The following is a 24,200-nucleotide window of genomic DNA, read 5'->3' as shown; positions in this document are numbered from 1 at the left end:
AGTAGTAGTAGGAGGGGGAGCAGGAGAAGAAAAAGAAGATGGAGGAGAAGATGAAGAAGAACATGAAGGAGGACATGAATGAAAATGTAGATTTGAATTTTCAAAATTAAATTGTTTTGTCTGGATTTGAGTGGGGACTATAATTCTGGCAAATAAAGTCACCTTCATGCATTATCTGTCATGCTCAATTCACCAATTCACAATACTCTTGTAAATTGTATTATTACTATTATCATTCATTATCATTGTTTATCATTTACTATCATTCATTATTATTCATTATCATTGATTCTTATCATTATTATTCATTATTATCGTTCCTTTTCATTATCATTCATTTTCATTATTGTCATTCATTATCATTTATTATCATTCATTATAATAATTTTTATTCATTATCGTTCACTATCATTTATCATCATTAATATTATCATTTACATCAAAACAATAGATTTTAAACTGTTTAGAAGTAGAAAGTTTCAATGTCCGAGATGTAGATTGGCAAGTATATATGTCTCTCATTCATCCAAATGATATTGGATCTCAAAAATACATAATTTTGCATCAAGAAAGCAATCTCTAATACACACTACCCAGGATAATAATTCCCCAAGAATTTGTTAATTCAGCTCACTAACTGTATGAAAAATATCAATATGATTACACCATTTCAATTTTCATAAAATAGAAATATAAAATGTAGTCCCAAGAGTTTTATCGAGAAAGACAGCATGTACATGAAAATAAAGCACTTTTTAGTTGCTCATGTATATACATTATGAGCCCAACCTCACTATTGGTTTGTAGCTAAACCAATTAACTAATTTCAGAAAATTATCACTCAGCCTCTACTGTACAAGAATTTATTTTTCTGTAAAAGAAAAAAGGAAGATTCATTGGCTCAGCCTACAGACAACATTCTTACATATTGAGGTGATGGCCTTCAGGTGATGTTGCAGTTATGGGAAAGCTGAAATTCATTCTTTTAACTTTTTTAATTCATTTGGTACTTAAGAGATTATCATATTCATACTATAAATAAACAACAACTAAATATTAAGGCTAACCATTTGTATGAAGTTCCATATGTTTTTGTTCTACTTGCAGTACAAGTGACTCGGCAAACACCAACTTAGGTGAATGGCATACATCTTTTCGCGATGAGTGCAAGAGTTTCTCCCTAGGTTTAAGTGGTGATGTCATAGCTAAATTAGAAAGTGATAGACTGTTTATACAGATTACCATGTGTATAACCAAGACAACCTATCTCAATCTTCCTTGCCAAGTCTCACATACTACTATGTAGAGATTTTTGAGGTCATCATTCCTTAATTTGGTTGAATACTTACATGTAAATTCATGCTTTCTAGGCAGTCAGATATAACGGACCATCCATAGATTTGCTGAACCTAATATGGTCCAACAATGGTGTGATCAAAGAATTTTCATTGAGATGGTGATTTTTCTCAGCAAGACAAGGATTTAATGGGTAGTGTCCAATTAAACAGGTTTAGAGTCATTTCCAAAGAAAACAACATTCAATTCCAATACTCTTATGTACATCTATGTACATGTTCAGTATAAATCATGCTCAAATGCTATATGTAGACACTGAAAATGTTTAATAAATGTATATAAAACATCATGTGAAGGCTTTTAAGTCTGTTTCAGGCTCTTTTTTCAGGTAAGATTGTAACCCATGTTACTATCTTAGCATGACACTTTGAAATACAACACATATTATACTATAAACTTGAAATTAGGATTCATGAAAAAAAATAACCAGTAGGATACCTTACCAAACGTTTAAGCCCCTTTAATCATTGCCATCAGCGGGAGATTGTGGCAGCAACTCTAGTCTGTGCCAATGAATACTGCTATAACTTGGTATGAACTGTATTTCGGATCGTTCTTAATTTTTATCCGAGGAGGTTGGCGCTTGATGATAGTCATACTGATCTTGAGCCTCCCTGATCTTCCCGATGAAGAGCCACGTCAGAAGGCAGCCGATAAGCTGTGGATCGTAAGATAATGGGAACAATAGATACATATGTAATGGACATATTTCTATGTTACTGCCCAAATTCAAATAAGAAATTTCAAACATGGGGTTGTTTCAGCACCTTTTAATATTTTTTCGTGGATCGTAAGATAATGGATCGTAAGATAATGGGAACGATAGATACATATGTAATGGACATATTTCTATGTTATTGCCCATACTCACATAAGAAATTTCAAACATGGGGTTGTTTCAGCACCTTTTAATATTTTTTCGTGGATCGTTAGATAATGGATCGTAAGATAATGGGAACAATAGATACATATGTAATGGACATATTTCTATGTTATTGCCCATATTCACATAAGAAATTTCAAACATGGGGTTGTTTCAGCACCTTTTAATATTTTTTCGTGGATCGTAAGATAATGGGAACAATAGATACATATGTAATGGACATATTTCTATGTTATTGCCCATACTCACATAAGAAATTTCAAACATGGGGTTGTTTCAGCACCTTTTAATATTTTTTCGTGGATCGTAAGATAATGGGAACAATAGATACATATGTAATGGACATATTTCTATGTTATTGCCCATACTCACATAAGAAATTTCAAACATGGGGTTGTTTCAGCACCTTTTAATATTTTTTCGTGGATCGTAAGATAATGGGAACAATAGATACATATGTAATGGACATATTTCTATGTTATTGCCCAAACTCACATAAGAAATTTCAAACATGGGGTTGTTTCAGCACCTTTTAATATTTTTTCGTGGATCGTTAGATAATGGATCGTAAGATAATGGGAACAATAGATACACATGTAATGGACATATTTCTATGTTATTGCCCATATTCACATAAGAAATTTCAAACATGGGGCTGTTTCAGCACCTTTTAATATTTTTTCGGCAAGAGCAAAGGGTATATTATGACTAAAAGCTAATGGATGTTCATCAATTGACTCTTAATTTGGCCTGCTTACCAATATTCAAACACAACTAATGGTAGAATCATTCAAGTTGTGAATTTGGGGTACAATCGGATGTGGATCAAGGGATTTGTTGCACACAGGGCATTTTTCTTTCCCCTCTTGTTTAACAAATTTGTGTACAATAAGTTTCTGTTTCTGTTTGTTGTAACTCCCGTAGGAACTCGGCAGGACAGCATTTTGCTGGTAAATGCCAAGCTGGTATATAACCAATTACCTTCAGTACCCTGTTATGAATGGTCTCCCCCCCCCACGGGCTGTCAATTATTTAAAAAAAATGAGAATGGAAATGTCCCTTTTTTATGATATTTATCATTGCCATTATGAAAATAGGGCTAAGGTGAATCATACAACTTCCCAATGTTTACAATGTACATATTTTTGCAAATGAAGAAGGCAAAATCCCTCAACAGTGTCAAAGACAGTCAAAGTGGTCACTCTTAATTGACCAGGCTCCGGCGTACTGACCAGGGGCCCATTTCATAAAGGACTTGCAACGGTTGTATCTTTGCCATAATGGCAACTACCATCGCAACAGTGCTCAGCAGTCAATCAAAAGTTACCATGGTAGTTACCATCATGGCAAAGTTACAACAGTTTCAAGTTCTTTATGAAACGGGCCGCAGGCTCTGAATGATTTTATGAAAATACCCCACGACTCTCAATATTCCAGTATGGATGTACCGTAATTACAAGGTATTTGTAATTATAGTGATAGTGTGATCTTTAATTTGAGCATGACAAATGAAATGGTAACAAAGCAGTTAGGCCAGCATTTTCAAGATTGTTGAATTTTTTTTCAACTTTTTAAAATCTTGTTTCAACAGTCACTGCAACCAGAAATGTACACTTTATTTAGAAATAGCTTGCCAGACAATGTTGCAATCTTGTGAAGTTTTTGACAGTTTTGAGAATACCAGCTTTTTCCAAAGCACCAAAATTATTGAGAAAAAATAAAATAAAGAAGCAATGTAGAGTGAAGAAGCCACATTTCCAAATGGGGCTATCATTTGAGTTGTGAGGATCATAGATTATCCAGTCTACCATGATGTATGTCATTTGCATAATGTTGATTTAGAGGTGGAATTATAAATGAAATAGCACGTGGTGTTTGCATAAAAGCCAAAATGTATAACCTTCCAAATAACTATAATATTAATAATTAACATCATTAATTTGATGGGGAAAAGCGGGCATGCAATACAAATATTGTTTTGGGACTCCACTGTATAAAAGCACACCATTCATAGTAACTCTGCCATCAATTTGGTTAGAGTAACACTACTTAACAGTCAATCAATGTCAAGGTTTTGAGGGAAATTACGATTGATGGCACTTTTAGCACAGTGACAAGTTACCACAATGGTAAATTTTATTCAGGGGCCCATTTCATAAAAGAGTTTAAAGCTAAAGAAATCATTCAATTAGATTGACTGATAGCAAACTTATTATTGATAATAACAAGGCTTTATCAAATGGGACTCATATTTTTTGTATTAGTTTTGTTATTTAAGCTGCAATCTGCAAATTTACCAAGGGTTAGGATAAATATCTAATATAATATCATGTTAATTAATACACAGGTAGGAATATTAAATGTAGAAGCTTATTTTACAGTTTAGATGTTTATCTTGTATCACAGACATACAAAATGTCTTGATGGATCAAGGATTTCCAAGGGGGGTGGCACACTTCTCTTTTAACAGCATTTTTACAATACAAATTTTAATTGTGCCTCTCAAAACGGTGGGGGGGGGGGCACGGGCTGGCTTTGCCCCCCCCCCCCTGGATCCGCCAGTGGATGGATCTATTTCATCAAATATTTCTGAGAAAAATCACAATCTTGAATACTACATTTAGGCATAATGACTCAAATCTCAGGTAGTAGTTCCTCATATCTTTGAATGAATGAATGAATGGCATTGAATTGTACAGATAATACCTGTTCATCACACAATTACTGTATGTTATAATTTGATTTCAACAACCAGATAATTTCCTCTACAGCAGTAAATTTGTTCAGCCTTTAGAGAAGGTCATTTGTAATGTTATATCAAAACATGGCTACCAATGATAAGATTTTTGTTTCTTTGTTGCTTCAATTACTTTATACTTGTAAGAGAAGTTTTTGGTTATATATAAAAATGATAAAATACAAAATAATTTTTAATGTGAGAGTATTAAAGGAGCGGATGAATAATCATTCTAATGATTTTTTTACACCCAAACCAATTTACAAAGTGCATGCATATGCATATGCATCAGGAAAGTAGAATGCTAAAACCTTGAGTAAGAAACCATGAAAAATTGCCAAAAATTTAAAGAGATGATGAAGAGGTTAGAAAAACGGTAAAAGAAAAATGGCAAGTCCAAGCTACCTTACCTCTTACATTACATCTAAAATTGCAAAGTTCACATGCTACATTTAAAACGATTTCCTAAATTCCTAAAACATTTGATGTTTATGTTGTTATTGTTTTCAAACATGTATTAAAGGACCTTAACATAGACATATTTGTTGGAAAATTTCTGAAATGGTTGAAGCTCATTAAAATAAAATAAAGTGTTTAAAGTGTGTTAACACACAATTCAACTTCAAAGTGTTATAATATTTTGTCACAACAACATATCTTTGTTACTCCAATTACTAAAAAAATAATGTTTGTGACAATAAATGTCTGCATAGCTTGGACTTGTCAATGAAAACAAAGAAGGGAGTAAGTACATTATGAATGGTGAAGTATAGTGGTTAGATTATTATTACGTTAACTTTGTGAATAATACACCGCAAACGGAGTCAATAAAAGTGTGTTTAATCATACATTTCAGGTTCATTGGTATCGAGTATGCTCGATCTTGCTGATAAAGAGGAATGCCAGAAAACATCCAAGCAGCTGAAGAAAAATAATAATGATTTGAAGGGAAAAAAAACAATGATACATTGATACAGAAATTGAATGTACTCATAATTGTAGCTTGCAAGAATAGGGAGTTTCATCACAAATAATGGACCGAGGATTAGCTGTAAATCATGACAGGCTGTTTTTGCCATCTTTTCTCTCCCAACCAACCTCTCAAATGACATGAAAATCATTTTTGTTTTCTTCGCCGAGTGAGTAATGAATCAAATTTTGTACATTTTCTTGTTCACTTGTAATTTTACCTACAGGTATTCCTAGACATGACGAGAAGTGGACATCAGTGTCAGAAGACTGAAGCATGCAGTGCCCATTAAAGTCAAGTACCGTATATGTATACATCAACATTGTTTGTGAACACCCCTTGGGCCCAGTTTCACTGAACTTATCATCAATCTAACTTTGCCATCACAGGGCAGTTTGACTGTATAATTGATGGCAAAACTAACATCTAAGTTTTATGAAAAGTGACCCTAATCTTTCTTCTCGGGGGAAGAGGCTAGCTCATTTGCCATTACTGGTACACAGAAATCCATCCTTGGTAAAAAATGTGGGAAAGGAGTAAAATGTAGATAAGAGAATGGTGAAAACCAAACAGAATTCAGACAAGGAATAAGAGGGTAAAGACTCTGCGAAAAAATGAGGTTATTACAACTGTCTGAATCTAAAGTTGGTTAGTAGATATAGAGAAGTGGTAGGGACAACTCTCCCATTATTAATGTTCTTCATCATAAAGAATTTGTGGTTTTCACCTGAAAGCAACATTACGCTTAGTAATATATGATACTATTTAGCAAACCCCCTTTGATATCTTGGCTGTCGATCACAAGGTCGCATCGAAAAATGGAAAGTATGACACCATCTACCAGATTCTAAAGTGAAATTTCAAGAAATAGGTTACTACTGGTAATTTATGCATGAATCAGAGAATGTCCAGTGGCAGCTTTTCACAAAAAAAAAACCCACACCAAATCCTTGTAAAAGAAAAAACAGAAAAAACAATGAATGCTAGATCGGCCATTCAGGGAAAAATTAATATTTAATTTTGGGGGGGAGGCAACTTTTCACAATCTACTGTCTAAATTTGCAACATTCAATAAGCTTTAAAATTGCAGTGAATAGGTATTTTCCAGGGCTTTTTTTTTTTTACTTTCCATGGCTATTTTGAGCATTTCAGGAGCAAAATCGCCCAGAGCCCCCAAGTAATTTTGCCTTGATCGGCATGTACAGGCAGTGGCATGTGTAGTCTTCTGCATCAGACATTTTTCTTGAATAATAATAATAATATAGGGTATTTAGATTGCACACATATCCACCTTGTTAGGTGCTCAAGGCGCTCTTATATTACCCAGCTAAGCTAGGCGATCATAGTGCACGCAGCTTTTTAAGGAATTACTTCCTACCGGTACCCATTTACATCACCTGGGTTGAGTGCAGCACACTGTGGATCAGTTTCTTGCTGAAGGAAATTGCATCATGGCTGGGATTCGAACCCACGACCCTCTGTTTCAAAGTCCGAAGACTAATCCACTGGGCCACAACGCTCCACATTTACGCTTTACATTTAGCGTAACAGCAAAGATCACAAGCTGCAGTCTCCGCCTCGATTACTGGCTACCTATCACCCTGCTTACCTGGGGCAGACACACTCCCAACGTCAGTCCTATAAATATATCAAGGTGGTCTTGAAACCAGACTAGCAAGGCATCGGTGCACCCCCTCACGTAAATCAAATGATCGACTGCGTAGGGCTGGGGATCTCCACGACGGACGTCCACTCCACATTGCGTGTTCACAACCGTGTCTTCCTAAAGAAAGAGAATAATTGCAGTGCAGGTCCAGAAAACAAGCTACCATTTTGTATGTTTGACCCCAAGTTTTAAGTTAAAGTTGAAACTTAATTACCAAAAATAAAAGGGGACCACAAAGTAGCAATAGCTATATATCTGGTGTGGTACTGTGTAAAATAATTTTTTTCTCCATTCTAACATGGACACGAATTCATGAAATACCTAGGACCTGATCCGAGAGAGCATTGCAGATTTTAATAAGAATGAGAAAACAAGAGACAAGTAACAGGTGGTACGATTAGATTATGTTAACTTATTTTATCCCTCTCCCTATATCTTTCTCCCCCCTCCTCTCCTTACACTCTCCCTTCCCCTTCATACCCCCCCCCCCCCCATTTGTCAATTGCCTATTTATTTATTTTTTGCCTTTTTTTTAAACTTTCGTTGTTGGGAAAAGGCCTCAGAAAAAAACTTCTATCTTACATTCTCCCTCACTTTCTCCCTATTACCTCATCCCTTCCTCTCTTCTCCTCACTACGCCCCCCCCCCAGTTTCTCTTTCTTTACCTTTGTTGTCACGCAGCAAGAGAACGGCACCCCACAGCTTGCTCGACCTTGGCAAGCAAAGTACATATTGTTTTCCCAGTCGTTGAAGTCAAATCCTCCGCAGCACTCCAGCTATATCAAAAAGAATAGAAACGAGACACCTCCATTAAAGGATAAGTCCACCCCAACCATTAGTTGATTAGAATACATAGAGAAAAATCCAACAAGCATAACACTGAAAATTTCATCAAAATCGGATGTAAAATAAGAAAGTTATGACATTTTAAAGCTTTGCTTAATTTCACAAAACAGTTATATGTACATCCTGGTCGGTATGCAAATGAGGAGACTGATGACATCATCCACTCACTATTTTTGTATTTAATTATATGAAATATGAAATATTCTAATTTTCTCCTCATTGTCATGTGAAACAAAGATTAATTCTTCTCTGAACATGAGGAATTAACATTGTTTTATTACTATATGGTTCAGTCAAGTTGGTCCTTATTGTCAAATCTGTAAAAAATGAAATATTGTATAATTCAAACAATAAAATTAAAAAAGAAATAGTGAGTGATGGACATCATCGACTGTTTCATTTGCATGGCACTGAGATGTGCATATAACTGTTTTGTGAAAAATAAGCGAAACTTCATTTATGTTATAACTTTCTTATTTTACATCCAATTTTGATGAAATTTTTAGCGTTTTGCTAGTTGAATTTTTCTCTACTTATTCAAATCATCATTTTTCTTGACTTGACCTTTTAGTAATCAGCATTTTTGTACATCCGACCCCTCTGCTTCTTATATCCACTTAACTTTATGAACTGTTCAAGCCATGATGAATTAAAAGCAATAGGCCTACATCTTTTCTTATGAGCTAGAAAACATACAATTCATTTCAGGAAAGTCCCCATTATAAGGGGGGGGGGGGCAAATACGTCTTTCAAATTGATTCAAGCTCTGATCAGGACAAACAGTGATGGCCTTTCATTGGGATTCTATAATAATTTTCTAACACCAGATAATGTGCAAACCACTTTACAGCTACCTGTAAACACCATACTCTAACCAGCACACTTCAAGTTCGCACACCATCGTCGAGGCCAAATAGAGTGAGATAATCACCAATTTTCTGAAGTCCAATTTAACCTACATTTGTAGGCCATGGGCCTAGATCTGTGCTAAGATTATGGGAAGCAGAAAATGTCAAAAAAATGTTTACATTGTGCACTTCTTACATAAAGTTACTGTTATAACTGATTTGAGGAAGAAATTATGGTAAGCAGAAAATGTTCTTAAAAAATGTCTAAAAATGGGCTGATAAATTGAACCTGTAGAGATTTGTGTCACAATTAGCTATCTACATGTATTAAGTGTGGAAGCGCCGTGGTGTAGCAGTTCTGACTCTCGCCTTGTAACAGGCTGCTTGGAATGTTATGAATCCAGTGACCGGGTAATAATAATTTTGAAGCGCTTTGAGCAGTTGTAGATTGATAAAGCGCTATACTAATGCCAATTACTATTATTAACACAATTTAAAACTAGGGTTTAAATTGAACCAGACCTAAGAATAAGGGCAAATGACTTCCATCATATAAGGCAATAAAATATCATCGCACTGTAAATGTCTGCTGTTCATACCTTCTCCTCAGGGTAATTGACAGCACTTATAAAAGCACCTGAATGCTGCTAATTCCCCAATTTAAGCTGACATTTTGTGCAACATGGTTAAAATCATTGATCAAATCATGGTAAAAGGGCATTGGTTACTTCTTGTTCCTTCAAAAAAAAAACAACATCCTAATGCATTATTATATATGCTTGATATAGTTATACCCGAGTAATTTTGTTTCTTTGTTTTGTTCATGCATGTTTAATATCGCACTATAATTATACAAGTGGAAAACAAATTTCTTTGTAATCATCACGTTTGCAGAGACAAAATAAAATAGCTTGTAAACAATGAAAAGTTCCCAACTAACAACGCAATTGTTTTTGCAAGGTCTCCACTTTTGCCCTTCAGCACCAAAACTGGCACTTACCTTCTGTTGGACAGTATCGACGGCAAAGTGGATATCAGGATCATCGTAGTAGTTTTCTAAAGCACTGCTGAATCCAGAACTCACCAATTCTTTTGCCTACAGAAATGAGCAAATAAACACAAATATTCATTATGATTTCAAAATGTACCTGCATGTACATGTATAAACTCAATGTCAAAATGAACTGAGTCACAGCAATCCTAGTGACGAGTCTCTCTCTCTCTCTTTCCAGTACAGGATGAGCAATTTGACTATCAAAAGGTGGGAGGAGATTCATATACAGAAATAAATAACAACCAAGACTAGTCTTGGGTTCCTAATTTTTCTTGTATAGCATCAGAATTTACTTCATTTTTTTGAGACTGCTACACAAAAACTTTTTTTATGTAGCAGGTTTCTGTAAAGAACTCTGATAGGTAAAGAGTTTTTCTTTTACTTGGTATCAAAGCAAAATTTTGCCCTGGGCTCAATATTACTCCTGAGAGTAATATCACTGAGTCACTTTGGGATTAAAGCTAGTAACAGCTTGCTTAAATTTAATAGATTTGATTCATCCAGAGATTTTGCTGTTTATTGCTTTACTAAGATTTGTTTTTTTTTATTCCTTATATCTACCTGATATGGCAAAATGAAAATGCTGAGCCTTACGTCAGAGCTCTGATGCCTTAAGTTAGAACAAGTCTTTAATAGATTACATGATAATTAGACCAACCAATAGGGATTATCCCCAAATTGGAACCAATTCAGTGATAGACCAAACAAATGGTGTTTGGCGATCTTGAAATTAGACTAAATAAAATAACACTTGGACCAGACTACAATTTAGACCAATTTTTTTTAGATCAAAATCGATACTTATGTGGTATTCGATGATCTTGGAGTTAGACCAAACAAAGCGATGATTGGACCAAAATCAATAGACCAAATGATTATGCATACATGTAGCTTTAGTGGTGTTGGGTGATCTTAGACCACATGGCTAATAGCATGTGCACATTTCGATTGGCAGTCATCTTATCCGCAGAAACTATAGAAGTGACACGCAACAGGATGTATTGAAATGTCAAGCCCCCAATCCCCTTGCAAGTACATCAGGAAGGATAAGGGCTTTATGCTATATGTACATGTAGGCGGGGATTGAACATAGATGCATGGGATCCAAACACTTTGGCCCGTATTCTGTAGCAGGTTTAACTTAAAGACAAATGAAAGTAGTTGCAGTAAACACTGATTACACAAGAAAGTCTGTGAAACTAAGCTTTAACAAAGAGAAATTCCGGTAGTTGCAGTAAACACCGATTTCATGATAAGTCTGTAAAACAGGGCTTAATTGTCAGTATATCATCGAGGATCTAGATCTGGTACAGTTACATAAACTGAACTTTGTAAAATCTCGAAATCAACGCTGAAAAATGATCACACTGAAGATCACCAACACAGATAAGCGCACGTGGGACAGTGTATTATTATTGCTTTGAATGTCGACCCGACACATGACCCGAATCCCGTGCTTATTTGCTAATTTCTCAGCAATTACACAATTTCTTCCAGAATCCTTTGGCACATATTTTTTTATAACAGACACTTTGGTGGTCATTTCATTGAATTCTGTATGAACTCATTTTGAAATCATTACCACAACTGGAATTTATCTTTAAACTCGGGTTTAAAGTTATTTGAATATGGATAGCCAATTGCTACATAAACCACTAACAGTAGAGATATCATACTTCATTTCATTTGGCTCTTAAATCATTCATAAATGTCTAGGAAGTATAAATAGATGATTGTCTTCACAATCAATGAATCAGGAGAGAGCACAGTAAACATAAGACACATACAACTTAATAAAAATTTTGATACTTTTGGCTTCTCATACTTAAACCACAACTTTAAACCTGAGTTTAAGCTAAACCTGCTATCAGAATACAAGCCTTTGTGAGTAAAGAGCCAAGATTTCAATGGTGAAAGTGCGCCAAAACTTCTTGAGAGTGAACCTAAATGTATACTAACAAATACATTTGAATTTCTGTTAATTCAACCTCAAAATAATACTGATAATCATGTATCTACATTTTCATCCATTTCAACATTTCACTTTATAATTTGCAAAACTTGAATTAGCCAATCAAATGCACTTGGTCCCAAATACAGAATGGTCATTATCCAATCAAAATCGCTGTTTCATATTGATGATGCTTGCACTTTCACAACTGGAGCCTTTAGTATCGATACTTAATCCAATTACCTACATGTAGAACAAGCATACTACAGGGGCCAGTTGCAATCACAATCAACTTGAATAAATACCCCCCAAAAATATGATTTTCTACCCATCAGAATGTGTGTATTTGAGACTTGTATTTGATTTTACGATGGCAATAAATGCAAGTTCTCTACATGTATCTGCAATGGGCCAAAGGGCCTCCATAACTTAAAGCTTCGCAATTGATCCTGGGGGCGGTTTCTACAATTGATCATATTGTTTTTGTTTGAGCAATCATACAAATCAGACATACGACAGTCGCTAAGCTTTATGTTATGGAGACCAGGGAGGCATTTCATCAATATTTTCATGCGACAAGTTGTCAGATTCGACATCTTTCCTTGATTCTGATTGGCCGAGAAGCACTGTAACTATGGTAACTGTCTGATAAAATGGGACTTGTCGGATAAAACGTTTGACATGTCCTTTCATGAAACGCCCCCCAGAGGCCCGCAACAAGGAGTTGCGATTGATCCGATCAATAGCAACTATGGAAAGCCAGAAAAGTCAATATATGAAATGCATGTTTCTTAAAATGAATTCTAGATATGAATGTATATCCATAAATTCATTGATTTCTTGACAATTTGGTGTGATTACCTTTGTTAACAAAGGACATTTTGCAAATTTCCTGTAGAAAGTTATGACACTGATGGATTTCCATAGAGTTACGATCGATCGGATCAATCGTTACTCTTTGGAAGACAGGGCCCAGGTATGCTAATGATAAAATTCATTACATTTTGTAATTAAAAAAAAATTCAAGAGAGCCTATTAGCTTACCTTTGTTTTAAATACAATAGCAAGGATTGCTGCAATCAATTGAAGCAGGAAGACAATGGAGATGGTCCATCCAAACTACAAAGAGTGATTTGTTTTAAATAAAGAAGGAAATGTCAGATACAGTTCATAGTTGAGCAACCTCACATTCTTGCTAGGTTAACATGGTTCAAGTTTGCACATCAATTCTGTATGACAAAACATATGCGATTGCATCCAAATTAAAATTGGATGTGTTAGTAATGCTCTTTTGAGTGATACATATAGATGAGTGGTATTCTAGGGCACAATGTACAATAAACTGCCTGAAATTTGAAATTATCATTGAAGAATCAGGGTGTTCAAGATAAAGCATCAACTCATGACATCAGCTGAGCGAAAAAAGCACCCAATTCATACAACTGAAAAATAGCATATTTCTATACGGGTAGGGGTTAAAGTGAAACTGAGATAGCCTGAAGAAATGATCAATGGATTTATAACACCAGTCTTGATAAGAAAACATCAAAATTTCTTGCTAATTTGCACAGCCATATTTTGAATTCTTATCACTAAATTTACACCTTTTTTTCACGATTCCAACTATTAATCCATAGTCAAAAATAAATTTTTAGATGCATTCAACCTTTCATCAAACTTCAAATTTTATAAAGAATCAAAGCTCGTATCTAAAACTAACTTATCTCTAAAGCTTTCAACTTTAGAGCAGTGTTATCACATCTGGCATACAGAGGGACAATAGATACAGTACATGTAGATGAATTTGCTGAAGAAATATCTTTCAAGTTTTTCTTACACTTACAATTTTAAGAAGTGTGATGTTCTCTCGAAGCGCCCCCACACCTCCTATGAATGTAAGGACAAACATGAAGCAGCCGATGACAAGGAGAACGATTGCAGGGTTAAGGAGGACATCGCTCACAGCTTCGTAATTCCGCTTCTCAATCTCAGCATAGATTCCAACGGCCAGTAACGTGGTTCCCACAAGCTTGTTTGATTCAAGATAAAGAGAAGATTCAAGTGAATCTCAAAAATTAGCTTCAATAATAGAGAAATAATGATGACAATGACAATTAAGATGATGATGATTATAAATTATAATAACGATGATATAAATTTGAGAATGGAGGTAATAATAACAAAGACGATGATGATGATGACGATGACAAAGATGATGATGATGATGATGATGAAGACAATGATGATGGTGATGATGACGATGATGATGATGGCGATGGCAGTGGTGGTGGTGGAGGTGGTGACAATGATGATGCAGGCTTGACGAAGTCTTGCTGTGCCTGCCAAAAATAAAATTTGCAAGGTGAGCATGATCGGTTCATCACGGACGGACATTTGATAGATTTTGAAAGTTTTGAAGGCTTGTAACAAATTAGGAATAAGATGAACAAGGTTCCTTTGTGTTTTATAGTGAAGGGTAGGACATAGTATGCTGAATGATTAAAAAAGTTTGTTGCCATGGTTACCTACAAACACAGGTATCCACTAAATGTGCCATATCACGGACGGACAAGATAGAAATGTGGTTTTTAGAATTTTTGTACATTTTTATTGTTTCTATCTAAACAGCTTTACATGGACCAATTATTGTTAATGCACCTAACACTCGGGTATGTTAGCTTCTATGTTCAGCATATTGAATTCTTAACCAATATCAAACTTCCGAGAGAATTGCAAATATTTTCCATCACGGACGGACATCATGGACGGACATCACGGACGGACACAATTAAAATACAATGGAAGTACTCTGTAAAAAGTTCTTAGTACTTTTTCGGTAAACAAATGCAATTGTTTTGATGATTTGTACATATTTTAATAATATTAAACAGTATTAGTTGCACAATCAAGTTGCTACAACTTCAATCAAGTTGCTGCAACTTGATTTAAGATGTAGCAACTTGATTTCTATGCTAGACGCACAGTATAATCTAGACATACGATTGCTCTTAACACATTTCTTGTCAAAATCGAACGTAAAGAATAGGTGATGTACAACTGTATAATAAAAAAAAAAAAAAAAACGTAAAAAGCCATTGATATGCAGGCAGAAAGGAGCAAATTCACATGACAGTCCTTTTACTTTCAGAAGATGTTAGTATTCATAGAGAATTAGCAAGTGAAAAGACTTTAAATGAAAAATTGACATCCTGGTTCTTCCCGCATACATTTTTTACATAGTTTTTGTGGCTCAACTTACCCCAGACGATGGCACAACTTACCCCACAGATGGGGCAAGTTGAGCAATTTGACATCCTTTTTTTCAAAGGTCACAATGACATTCAGCGTGGGGGTAGAAAGTTATATATAGGTGAAAAATATTTCCCAAGAATCAAATTTAAAGGTAAGGTACTTATTTCTACAATATTACTAGTCATATCAATTCTAACGTGCAAAATGCAAAAAGTGTCACAACTTACCCTGCCTTCCCCTATTGTCTTTTTAAAGTGTAGAATACAAGTAGGTTCAAAATCAACAGCTAGTTGATTATTGATCATGTTGATACAAGTATTTTTATGATCATGATGATTTTAGGCATTAATTTTCCAAGAGCAAAGATGTTTTTTTACGGTCCAAAAACTAAATCTAAAAGATTAACAGGTCACTGATCCTTATGCTTGTTTGTTGGTTCAACACTTGTCAGGGGCTCTCTTTAAATCCATCTTTTGCATATATCAAAGCGGAGACACCCCATAACATCAACAGCCCTCATGTATTTAGGCCCTGACCGAATCCAAAATTGAAATTGATATTCCAATCCAAAGCTTAACTTCTAAACACTACATTGCAAGCTTTATGCATTTTCACAGTTTACCAGATAAGCGATTTGCTTAAAATTAGCTCCAAAATGGACTTCGAAAAAAGGTATTCATGTAATTTTCACAAACCTATGTTCTGTTAGAAGCATTGTGAATCCATAAGTTTGTACATGGAAAAATTGATTTTTCTGCTTATCAGATTATGCATTGCATTCTACTTCTTCTCCATCACTTTCTGCAAGCTTGAATTGATGAAATCTACAGCTTTGGACTTGTTCTTGCCATACTTTGTTTCCCGCTTTTTTTGCATATACATGTACATGCAGCTTTTCAACTCTATCTGCATTCCAATAATGCTTAACAATTTTCCTGACAACAATATAGCCCCAATAACGGCCAAACAAAGATATCACAAAAAATTGTGAAGAGTTGTAGGCTTATTCCATTTGAGTTCTGAATAATTCTCAGAGCCATTTTTCACTGCAATTAGAAGCTAAAATTAAACTCATAATCTGCTCAGCAAAGTTTCTCATTTGCATATATGAATCTTTCCACAAGTATTTCACTCGTCCGTCCGTGATCATTTTTCATTGATTTATTAAATGCATAAAATGTATGGATTTTAGCTATGTTCAAATAAAATGATGAACAGTGTCCAGTGAAATACTTCTACACACTTTTATTTTCTGTTTCTATTCTGATAAAGAATAAAAAGCTGAGTCCATAGACATTATCCTAATAAAAATGATCACGGACGGACATTAATTTCATCACGGACGGACGGAAATGTTAACATCTACAAGGAAAGTTTACTTCCCATATTTTCTCCCTACTAATTTATGTTTGATGATAGATTAATGTTCAGAGTGCAAGACCATTAAAAAAATTGGAGTAACTTTGAAAACAATAAAACTAGAGTGAAATGAATTTGAGTGAATTAACTTTGTCCGTCCGTGATCAAATTAATGTCCGTCCGTGATCATTTTTGACTGACTTTATGATATGGATAAAATGTATGGAATTTAGCCATGTTCAAATAAAATAATGTACAGTGTTTAGAGAGATACCTCTAAACCTTTTTATTTTTTATTTCTACTCTGATAAAGAATAAAAAAACTTTTCATCTTTTTTTCCATCACGGACGGAAATTTCAAAATGGAAATGTTAACACCTACCAAAAAAAATTAGTTCCCAATATTTTTTTTCTACTATATTATGTCTGATAATAGAGAAATGTTCAGAGTGCAAGAACATCCAAACCAAATTAGAGTAACTTTAAAAACAATAAAACTAGAGTGAATTTAATTTGAGTAAAAATGTCCGTCCGTGATGAGAGGTAGCAGCACCCCCATGAATAAAATGGACTATTCCGGTACTTTCGGAATCATCAATCTTCATGAAACTTAGTTTTTTGAAACCTGAGATATCAAAGATTATTTTAAAAGCAAATTTGATAAAAGTACCTTAAAAAAAAATTTTCACCTCAATGCGAACCCTTAACCGATCATGCTCAGGTACCGAACTACCTATAAAATGGTTCACAGTTGTAAACTAATAAAAAAAATTAAAACTGAATGGAATCTTATCCCAGCCTCCAATTTTCCATATTTCTGCTAGTGTTGGTGGAGTTGTTCTCGTTTCGTTCTGTTTTATTTCAAAATAAGTGAGCACATCTAAAAGAATATTGTTAATCTCAGAAGTATATTCCTTTGGGAAAATTGTTTTGTAGCAAATCATAAATCATAATTATTAGTATCAAAACCAAGTGTATACCTGAATATCAAGGATATAAAGATGATATAAGATTATTACTACCGGTATATGGTTTGCAAATGCAATGTCATATACTTCATAATGATTTTGTAACATAATATACTCTATCGTGAATCACTTCAAGGTTTATATTTCCATATTTCTACTGGTCATATCTTTTACAAGATAACAACTATAAGTAGTAAAGAACACCTTTCCGAAAAAAAAATATGAAAACTGATATGTACATGAGTTCTACATGTAAAATAGGCCTACTTCATGTTAGATTAAGATCATAGAATTGGCTAAATTCTGGGATATAAAATTCACTTTTTCTACAAGCATATGGTGGTGGACTTTAGATAATCTATTAAAATGCCAAAACCTATTTGGCCTTCTATCAACTTTTAGCATACTTGCTGTTTGGTCAATAACCAATGAAATGCACTAAGTAGTAAATACCGAAACATGATCTAAATTACCACTTCGTTATTATGCACTTTTGTTAAATGAAGATTTGATTCATAAACAGGTCATTTTAATAGACTGTGTCATTGTTTTAGACCGAAAGAATATTGGACAAAATGGGTATACATGTTTTAGCCTGACTGAATTACTTGGAAATTAGACAAAATGGTGAATGGTGGATGTGCTAAATGGCAATTAGACCAAATGGTTAACATCCAAACTGGTTGTAGACAAGCTAGGATTAGAATAGAACATGCAGGAAGAACTGAAGATGGTGCAGACCCAGTAGCAATTACCGAAAGTTCAAAGTGGTTTGGCAACAAGTCCCAGAAAAAGGAGAGACAAAAAAATGGACATATATAGCCCCAAGATTACTGTAGCTATCTTAGTAAAGATAAGCAATTTCATCATTATTTTAATAATATAATAATTCTTACTTCAGTATTTGACAAGTGTCTGAATAAAAGACTAGTATAAGTCAATATCCATCAACATAGCTGTATCAAGACAGGAAGCCCCTAGCTTCTCAAAAACCCACACAGTAGCTAAATGCCTGACTCTAGAGCTACATGTAAGATCCAAAGCTCATCGAATTCAGTCACAAAATCGTCCAATTTCAAAACTCATTTGATAGATTACTTTCAAAAGTTCTGTTGTTGTAAATGAAAATTTGACCTGTTTTCATTTTAAATATTATTATTCTTATGCCAGTACTTTAACATTTATGGACTGCTCCGTGTTCAACCATTTCATTGAAGAATTTATTAGAATACAACTTTATGTATGGGGTCTTGGACATGAAGACTATTTCAGATACTGTCCTGCGGCCCACTGCAGGAAGAGTTGCAATCGATTGCAACTCTTCAAATCATGCGCAACTTGATTTTCAACCAATCAACAGCGCACATTTGGGACTTGCAATTAATTTTTCATTTTCGTTTGAACGCAAGTCTTTCTGCAAAGGACCCCTGGGCTATTCGCTATGCTCGGATTGGCAGGATACTACTTAAGTGGTATCCAGGATACGATCAGAAACTTGACTCATAGTTTCACCTTGTTTGAATCGATGGGAACCTCTTTAAATGACTCACTCGGGAACTCTTTCTTGGGTGTGTACATCAATGTGTGTAGCGTAGGTTTTTTGATCCATGATTTGGTTTGTTTTTGTTTTGACACAGACCAAAGTGAATTTTTGACAATTAAATCAGTAGACCACATTATTAAAAGGATTTCACACTTAACAAGGTGGTAATATGATCATTATATGGTTTTTAATTTGTATACACCGTAGATTAATTGGGCAATACTAAATTGCTCCACAGACAAACCAGTTTACTAGCCTGACTGAACTTTACACAAACTGAAAAAAACCTGCCTAAATGATTGCATGTTTGACAAAACTGGTCAATGTCTATGAACTAGAATATCTGAACACCTTACACTTTAATTTTGGGGAGAATTTACAAAACTTTCAAGTGCTTAGCTCTATTAGTCCCAATTATTTTGAAGAAGGGGGAGGGCATTTTATGATTTTTGCAGTGGACTGCATGATTGCAATAAAAAATTACATAATCTATAGGGTTATATATTATATGAATTTTCATAGATTGCATTATATTATTTTGTATTCATTAATTAAAATTCATGAAATTAGAATTCTGCAGTAAATCTACATATAAAAAGACTACAAACTGGTATAATTTTATAATAAAAGATTATATTGTGGTAGCAATCTAAAACTAAATATAAAACAGTGTCTTTAAATAGAAGGCAATAGCAAGATTGTGCCCAACAGTGACTACAGATGACGATTTCACTTTCCAAGTACATCCCTGACAAAGTTTGATTTCACAAAAAAGTTTGACTTAAAATGACCTCTGACCTTTCTGAAAGTACATGTATTGCAACATCTTTACCCCAAGTACATTTATCACTGTCCAGGCTTGGTTGTAATTGGAACTGTTGTCTACTAGGAGTCACATGGGTCTAGTCAGTAAAGTTTAACATAATTTGAAATCATGACCTTTCACCTTACCTTTTGTCATCCAATATACAGGTCTTTGTAATAATAAGGTTATCCCTAATCCAGTTTGGTTGAAAAGATAGCAACTGTTGCAAACTTATTTGTCATAACATAGAGTCTTGCAAATAAACTTTAACATTTGACCTCAAATGACCTTTGTACCTTTCTATAGATGTGACCTCCAACATGATGTTACCCCTTATGTACTTGCATCTATCACCCAAGCTTGAATGACACTGGACTGACAGTGTGTCATTAAAAGGGGGTACTCAAGGCTGAAAATTATGTGAACAGAAAAATTCCACTGAAAATTTGTATCAAAATCGGATAAGGAATATTATCAGTATAAATGACATTTTAGAGATAAGTTCCAGTGGTGAAAAATGCACATCACCGTGCATGTCTTCAATAGCAAAACTGATGTCTTAATAACTCCACTTGGTCTTTTGTATTCTACTACATGAAAATATGTTTATTCATTTTTTATTCCTCCAAGAACTAAAAAAAAAAAAAAACTGACAAATTATTTTAATGCATTAGATATTCACTGCTGCAACATTAATAAGGGAGACATATCATTCAAACATGTATGAAAAATGAAATAATTAAAGGTCAAGTCCACCTCAGAAAAATGTTGATTTGAATCAATAGCAACAAGCACAATGCTGAAGATTTCATCAAAATCAGATGTAAAATAAGAAAGTTATGACATTTCAAAGTTTCGCTTATTTTTAACAAAATAGTTATATGAACAAGCCAGTGACATCCAAATGAGAGAATTGATGACGTCACTCACTATTTCTTTTGTATTTTATTATATGAAATATGAAATATTTTTATTTTCTCATCATTGTCATGAGAAATGAAGTTTCATTCCTACCTGAACAAGTGGAATTCCATTATTTTAACATTTTGTGCTTAAGGCAAGGAGGTCCTAATCATCAAATTCTTAAAAATTGAAATATTGTATAATTCAAACAATAAAAAACAAAATAGTGAGTGACATCATCGACTCTCTCATTTGTATAATGTAAAGCACTCGTTCATATAACTATTTTGTTGAAAATAAGCAAAACTTTGAAATGTCATAACTTTCTTATTTTACATCCGATTTTGATGAAATATTCAGCAATTGTCCGATTTTTCTCTATTGATTCAAATCAACATTTTTCTGAGGTGGACTTGACCTTTAAGAAGTTATCTTTGGTGGGGTAAGAAAGCCCAAATGTTGAATTTTAAAATTTCATAAAGGAAAATTTGATAATATGCATATTTATGCTAATTTGGGGCACCTAATTTGCATAATTGGTAAAATGGGCGTTACGTATGGGACAATTATAAAAAATGAAAAATTATAGAAAATGAAAACAAAACTTCTGAGATTTACATGTAGTCATAGGTGGGACATGAATCCCCTAACATCTTATTACTTTCGGCAGAAAAAAGTGGTGTCATCTAATTAATTATGCAAATTAGGTCTTGTCCAAGGATGGAATGTCCCATACGTAACATTTTGAGGATGTTTTTTAAGTTATTTCTCATAATACAATACTTGTATTGTTGCATCTCTGGGAAGTTCTAATTTATTAAGTATGAAAATGTTATACCACAAAAAGTTTCAAAAATAGAGTTTACTTTTTAATTAAAAGTTAAATAAAATATTGTTACGTATGGGACATTTACACACAATGTCAATGGGAAGATTGAATGGGAAAAACAAATATCAAGAGTGCTCTAAAAAGTGATTAATGACCTTTTCTTTAGTTTTTAAAGACTGATTTGTAATGAATACTGATTAATGAATACAATCAAAGCTAAAAAAAAATGGAAAATGGAAAAACATGAAAAAAATAAAAACAACAGAAATACATAATTCATGAAACCATGAAAAACAAGTAATAAAAAGGTTGAAATGGCTAATTTCCCCTTCAGTCATATCAAATACGTCTCAGTAGAACATTTTAAAAGAAAGATACTCTTGTTATTTCCATATTTCAAATTATTTCAATTTTTGAATTATGGGGAAAATTGTGTACGTTCTAAGTTTGGGGACAAAATGTCCCATACGTAACATGTCATTAATTTGTTTAATTAGAGTCTGTAATTAGAGAGATTTGGCTTATGGCATGAAACTTGCCTTAGATATACTACAGTATTGTGACTTCTATCACACTAAGGCTGCGTTTATGCGACCTAAACCCAGAATCATGATTTGAATCACGATTTGAATCATGATTCAAAACAGCAACATGAATCACGATCCGACAGAATCAGCGTTTATACGACCATCTTTCTAACGCTGTTTCTCCCTGAATTCGGGCCGATCCAGTGCGCATCACAGTGCGCAGTTTGACACAGGAAGTATAGTTGCCTTTGGAACTTGAAGACAGGATTGATGAAAACAATGAAATATACAAATGATGCTGCAGTACAACCCCGGGGGTACAATACACAGAATGATAATTCCTAAATGCACGTGACAATTGGCATATACCGGTACTACACTGGCACTACTGCTCCACAAAAATTAACCTGCACGAAACACAGCGCGCGCCTTTGAGTCAAACCCAGAAGAAGCACGACACAATGACGTCATAGAATCATGATTCAAATCACGATATCGTTCATACGACCTTTTTCGTTCGTGATTCTACAGAAACGTCTTTCAAAACGCCCCTTTTTCCGTGTTTCATGTTTGTGATTTGAAAGACGTTTATTTCCACTTTCGACTAAACGCAATCGTGATTCTGCAGAATCGTGATTTGAATCATGATTCTAGGGTAAAAAAAGTGTCGATTAAATGCAGCCTAAGTTTCAAGTTATCAAGTGAAATACTTTCAGAGAATTCTCAACGGCATCCCATACGTAACGGCACACCTTTTCTCTCTAAAAGGTCAAGGTCAGGGTCATATGTCACAATTTTTTTGCATGATTATTCTTCTCCTAGCTAGATGTCTACCATCATGAGAGTATTCAATCAAATCAACATGATCAAAGTCATTTAACACTATTTTTCGGGTCATTAAACCCTCTGAAATGTATACGTGCGCGAATTCTTGGACTTGCCCTTACCTTGTTAAGTGGCAAAATGTGTAAATGAAGCCCGCAAAAAAACTTGTTTAGCGTTACAGCAATACATTTGACTGCCCCCCCCCCCCCCCCCCGCAACGGATTTTCCTACGGCAGCTAGCAACAGCATCCAGCCGCACCTTCGGGCGCAGATGCAGTCACCAGTCTGCTCAAAATCACTGGCGGTATCAAGAGAAAGTTTGTTTTTGAAATATCGTGTGCTTTAGTCCAGTTACCAGAAAATAGCAGGGTTTACGTCACTTACCCAAAAGAAGATGTTGTAAATCACCACAAGCACCTTTAATGTTGTGTGACCACAATCAGGTTTTCGAAAAGAAGGCATTTTACTTGTCGGACCTTGGCTTGGCTTGGCTGGACTGTCGATATAATACTGGAGAGATTATGTTGCCTAAGAGTATAACTAGAAGAGAGAGCGCTCACGTCACTCGATCGGGAAAGTCCGCATATTCATAATGCACCTGCTTGTAGAGAGTATTGATTACCCAGAGTGCTTACCCACGTGCTCACTCGTACTCGCGAAAAGCCGCAATTAAAATGAACCGAGTTCAACTCCCCACCGGGCTCCCCCCAATCTCCAGATTGGGCAGAACGTTCATAATTTATCACACCTTGTAATATACAGGGAACACGGAAGCGGGGGGGAGGCTTCACTTTTTTCCCCACCGTGTACAACAACGTAAAAGTTACCATATATAATTGTGATTTTTTGCCGTGGTCGGCCCCCGCCCCCCCCCCCCA

The 24,200-nt window shown here is 34.7% G+C and overlaps 1 protein-coding gene across 2 annotated transcripts; it reads right to left on the bottom strand.

The window, feature by feature from the left end:
* Positions 1–1,625: 1,625 nt before the first annotated feature.
* LOC121432062 (tetraspanin-15-like) lies at positions 1,626–23,994 on the bottom strand. Of its 2 annotated transcripts, XM_041629892.1 has the most exons (8): positions 23,707–23,994; positions 14,155–14,340; positions 13,356–13,430; positions 10,307–10,402; positions 8,278–8,388; positions 7,556–7,729; positions 5,826–5,897; positions 1,925–2,014 (listed from the first exon to the last, which is right to left on the bottom strand). In XM_041629892.1, the coding sequence occupies exons 1-7, from the start codon at positions 23,782–23,784 to the stop codon at positions 5,835–5,837; spliced, it is 783 nt and encodes a 260-aa protein (XP_041485826.1). In that variant the 5' UTR covers positions 23,785–23,994; the 3' UTR covers positions 1,925–2,014; positions 5,826–5,834. The 2 variants fall into 2 exon arrangements, with proteins under 2 accessions (XP_041485825.1, XP_041485826.1); XM_041629891.1 differs by lacking the exon at positions 5,826–5,897 and having other exon boundaries at positions 1,626–2,014; positions 23,707–23,993.
* Between the last annotated feature and the right edge of the window lie 206 nt (positions 23,995–24,200).

Source organism: Lytechinus variegatus, chromosome 18 (genome assembly GCF_018143015.1).
Source record: "Lytechinus variegatus isolate NC3 chromosome 18, Lvar_3.0, whole genome shotgun sequence".
Taxonomy (NCBI): Eukaryota; Metazoa; Echinodermata; class Echinoidea; order Temnopleuroida; family Toxopneustidae; genus Lytechinus; species Lytechinus variegatus.
Note: the sequence above shows the minus strand (reverse complement) of the source record. Positions and strands in the feature narration are given on the sequence as shown.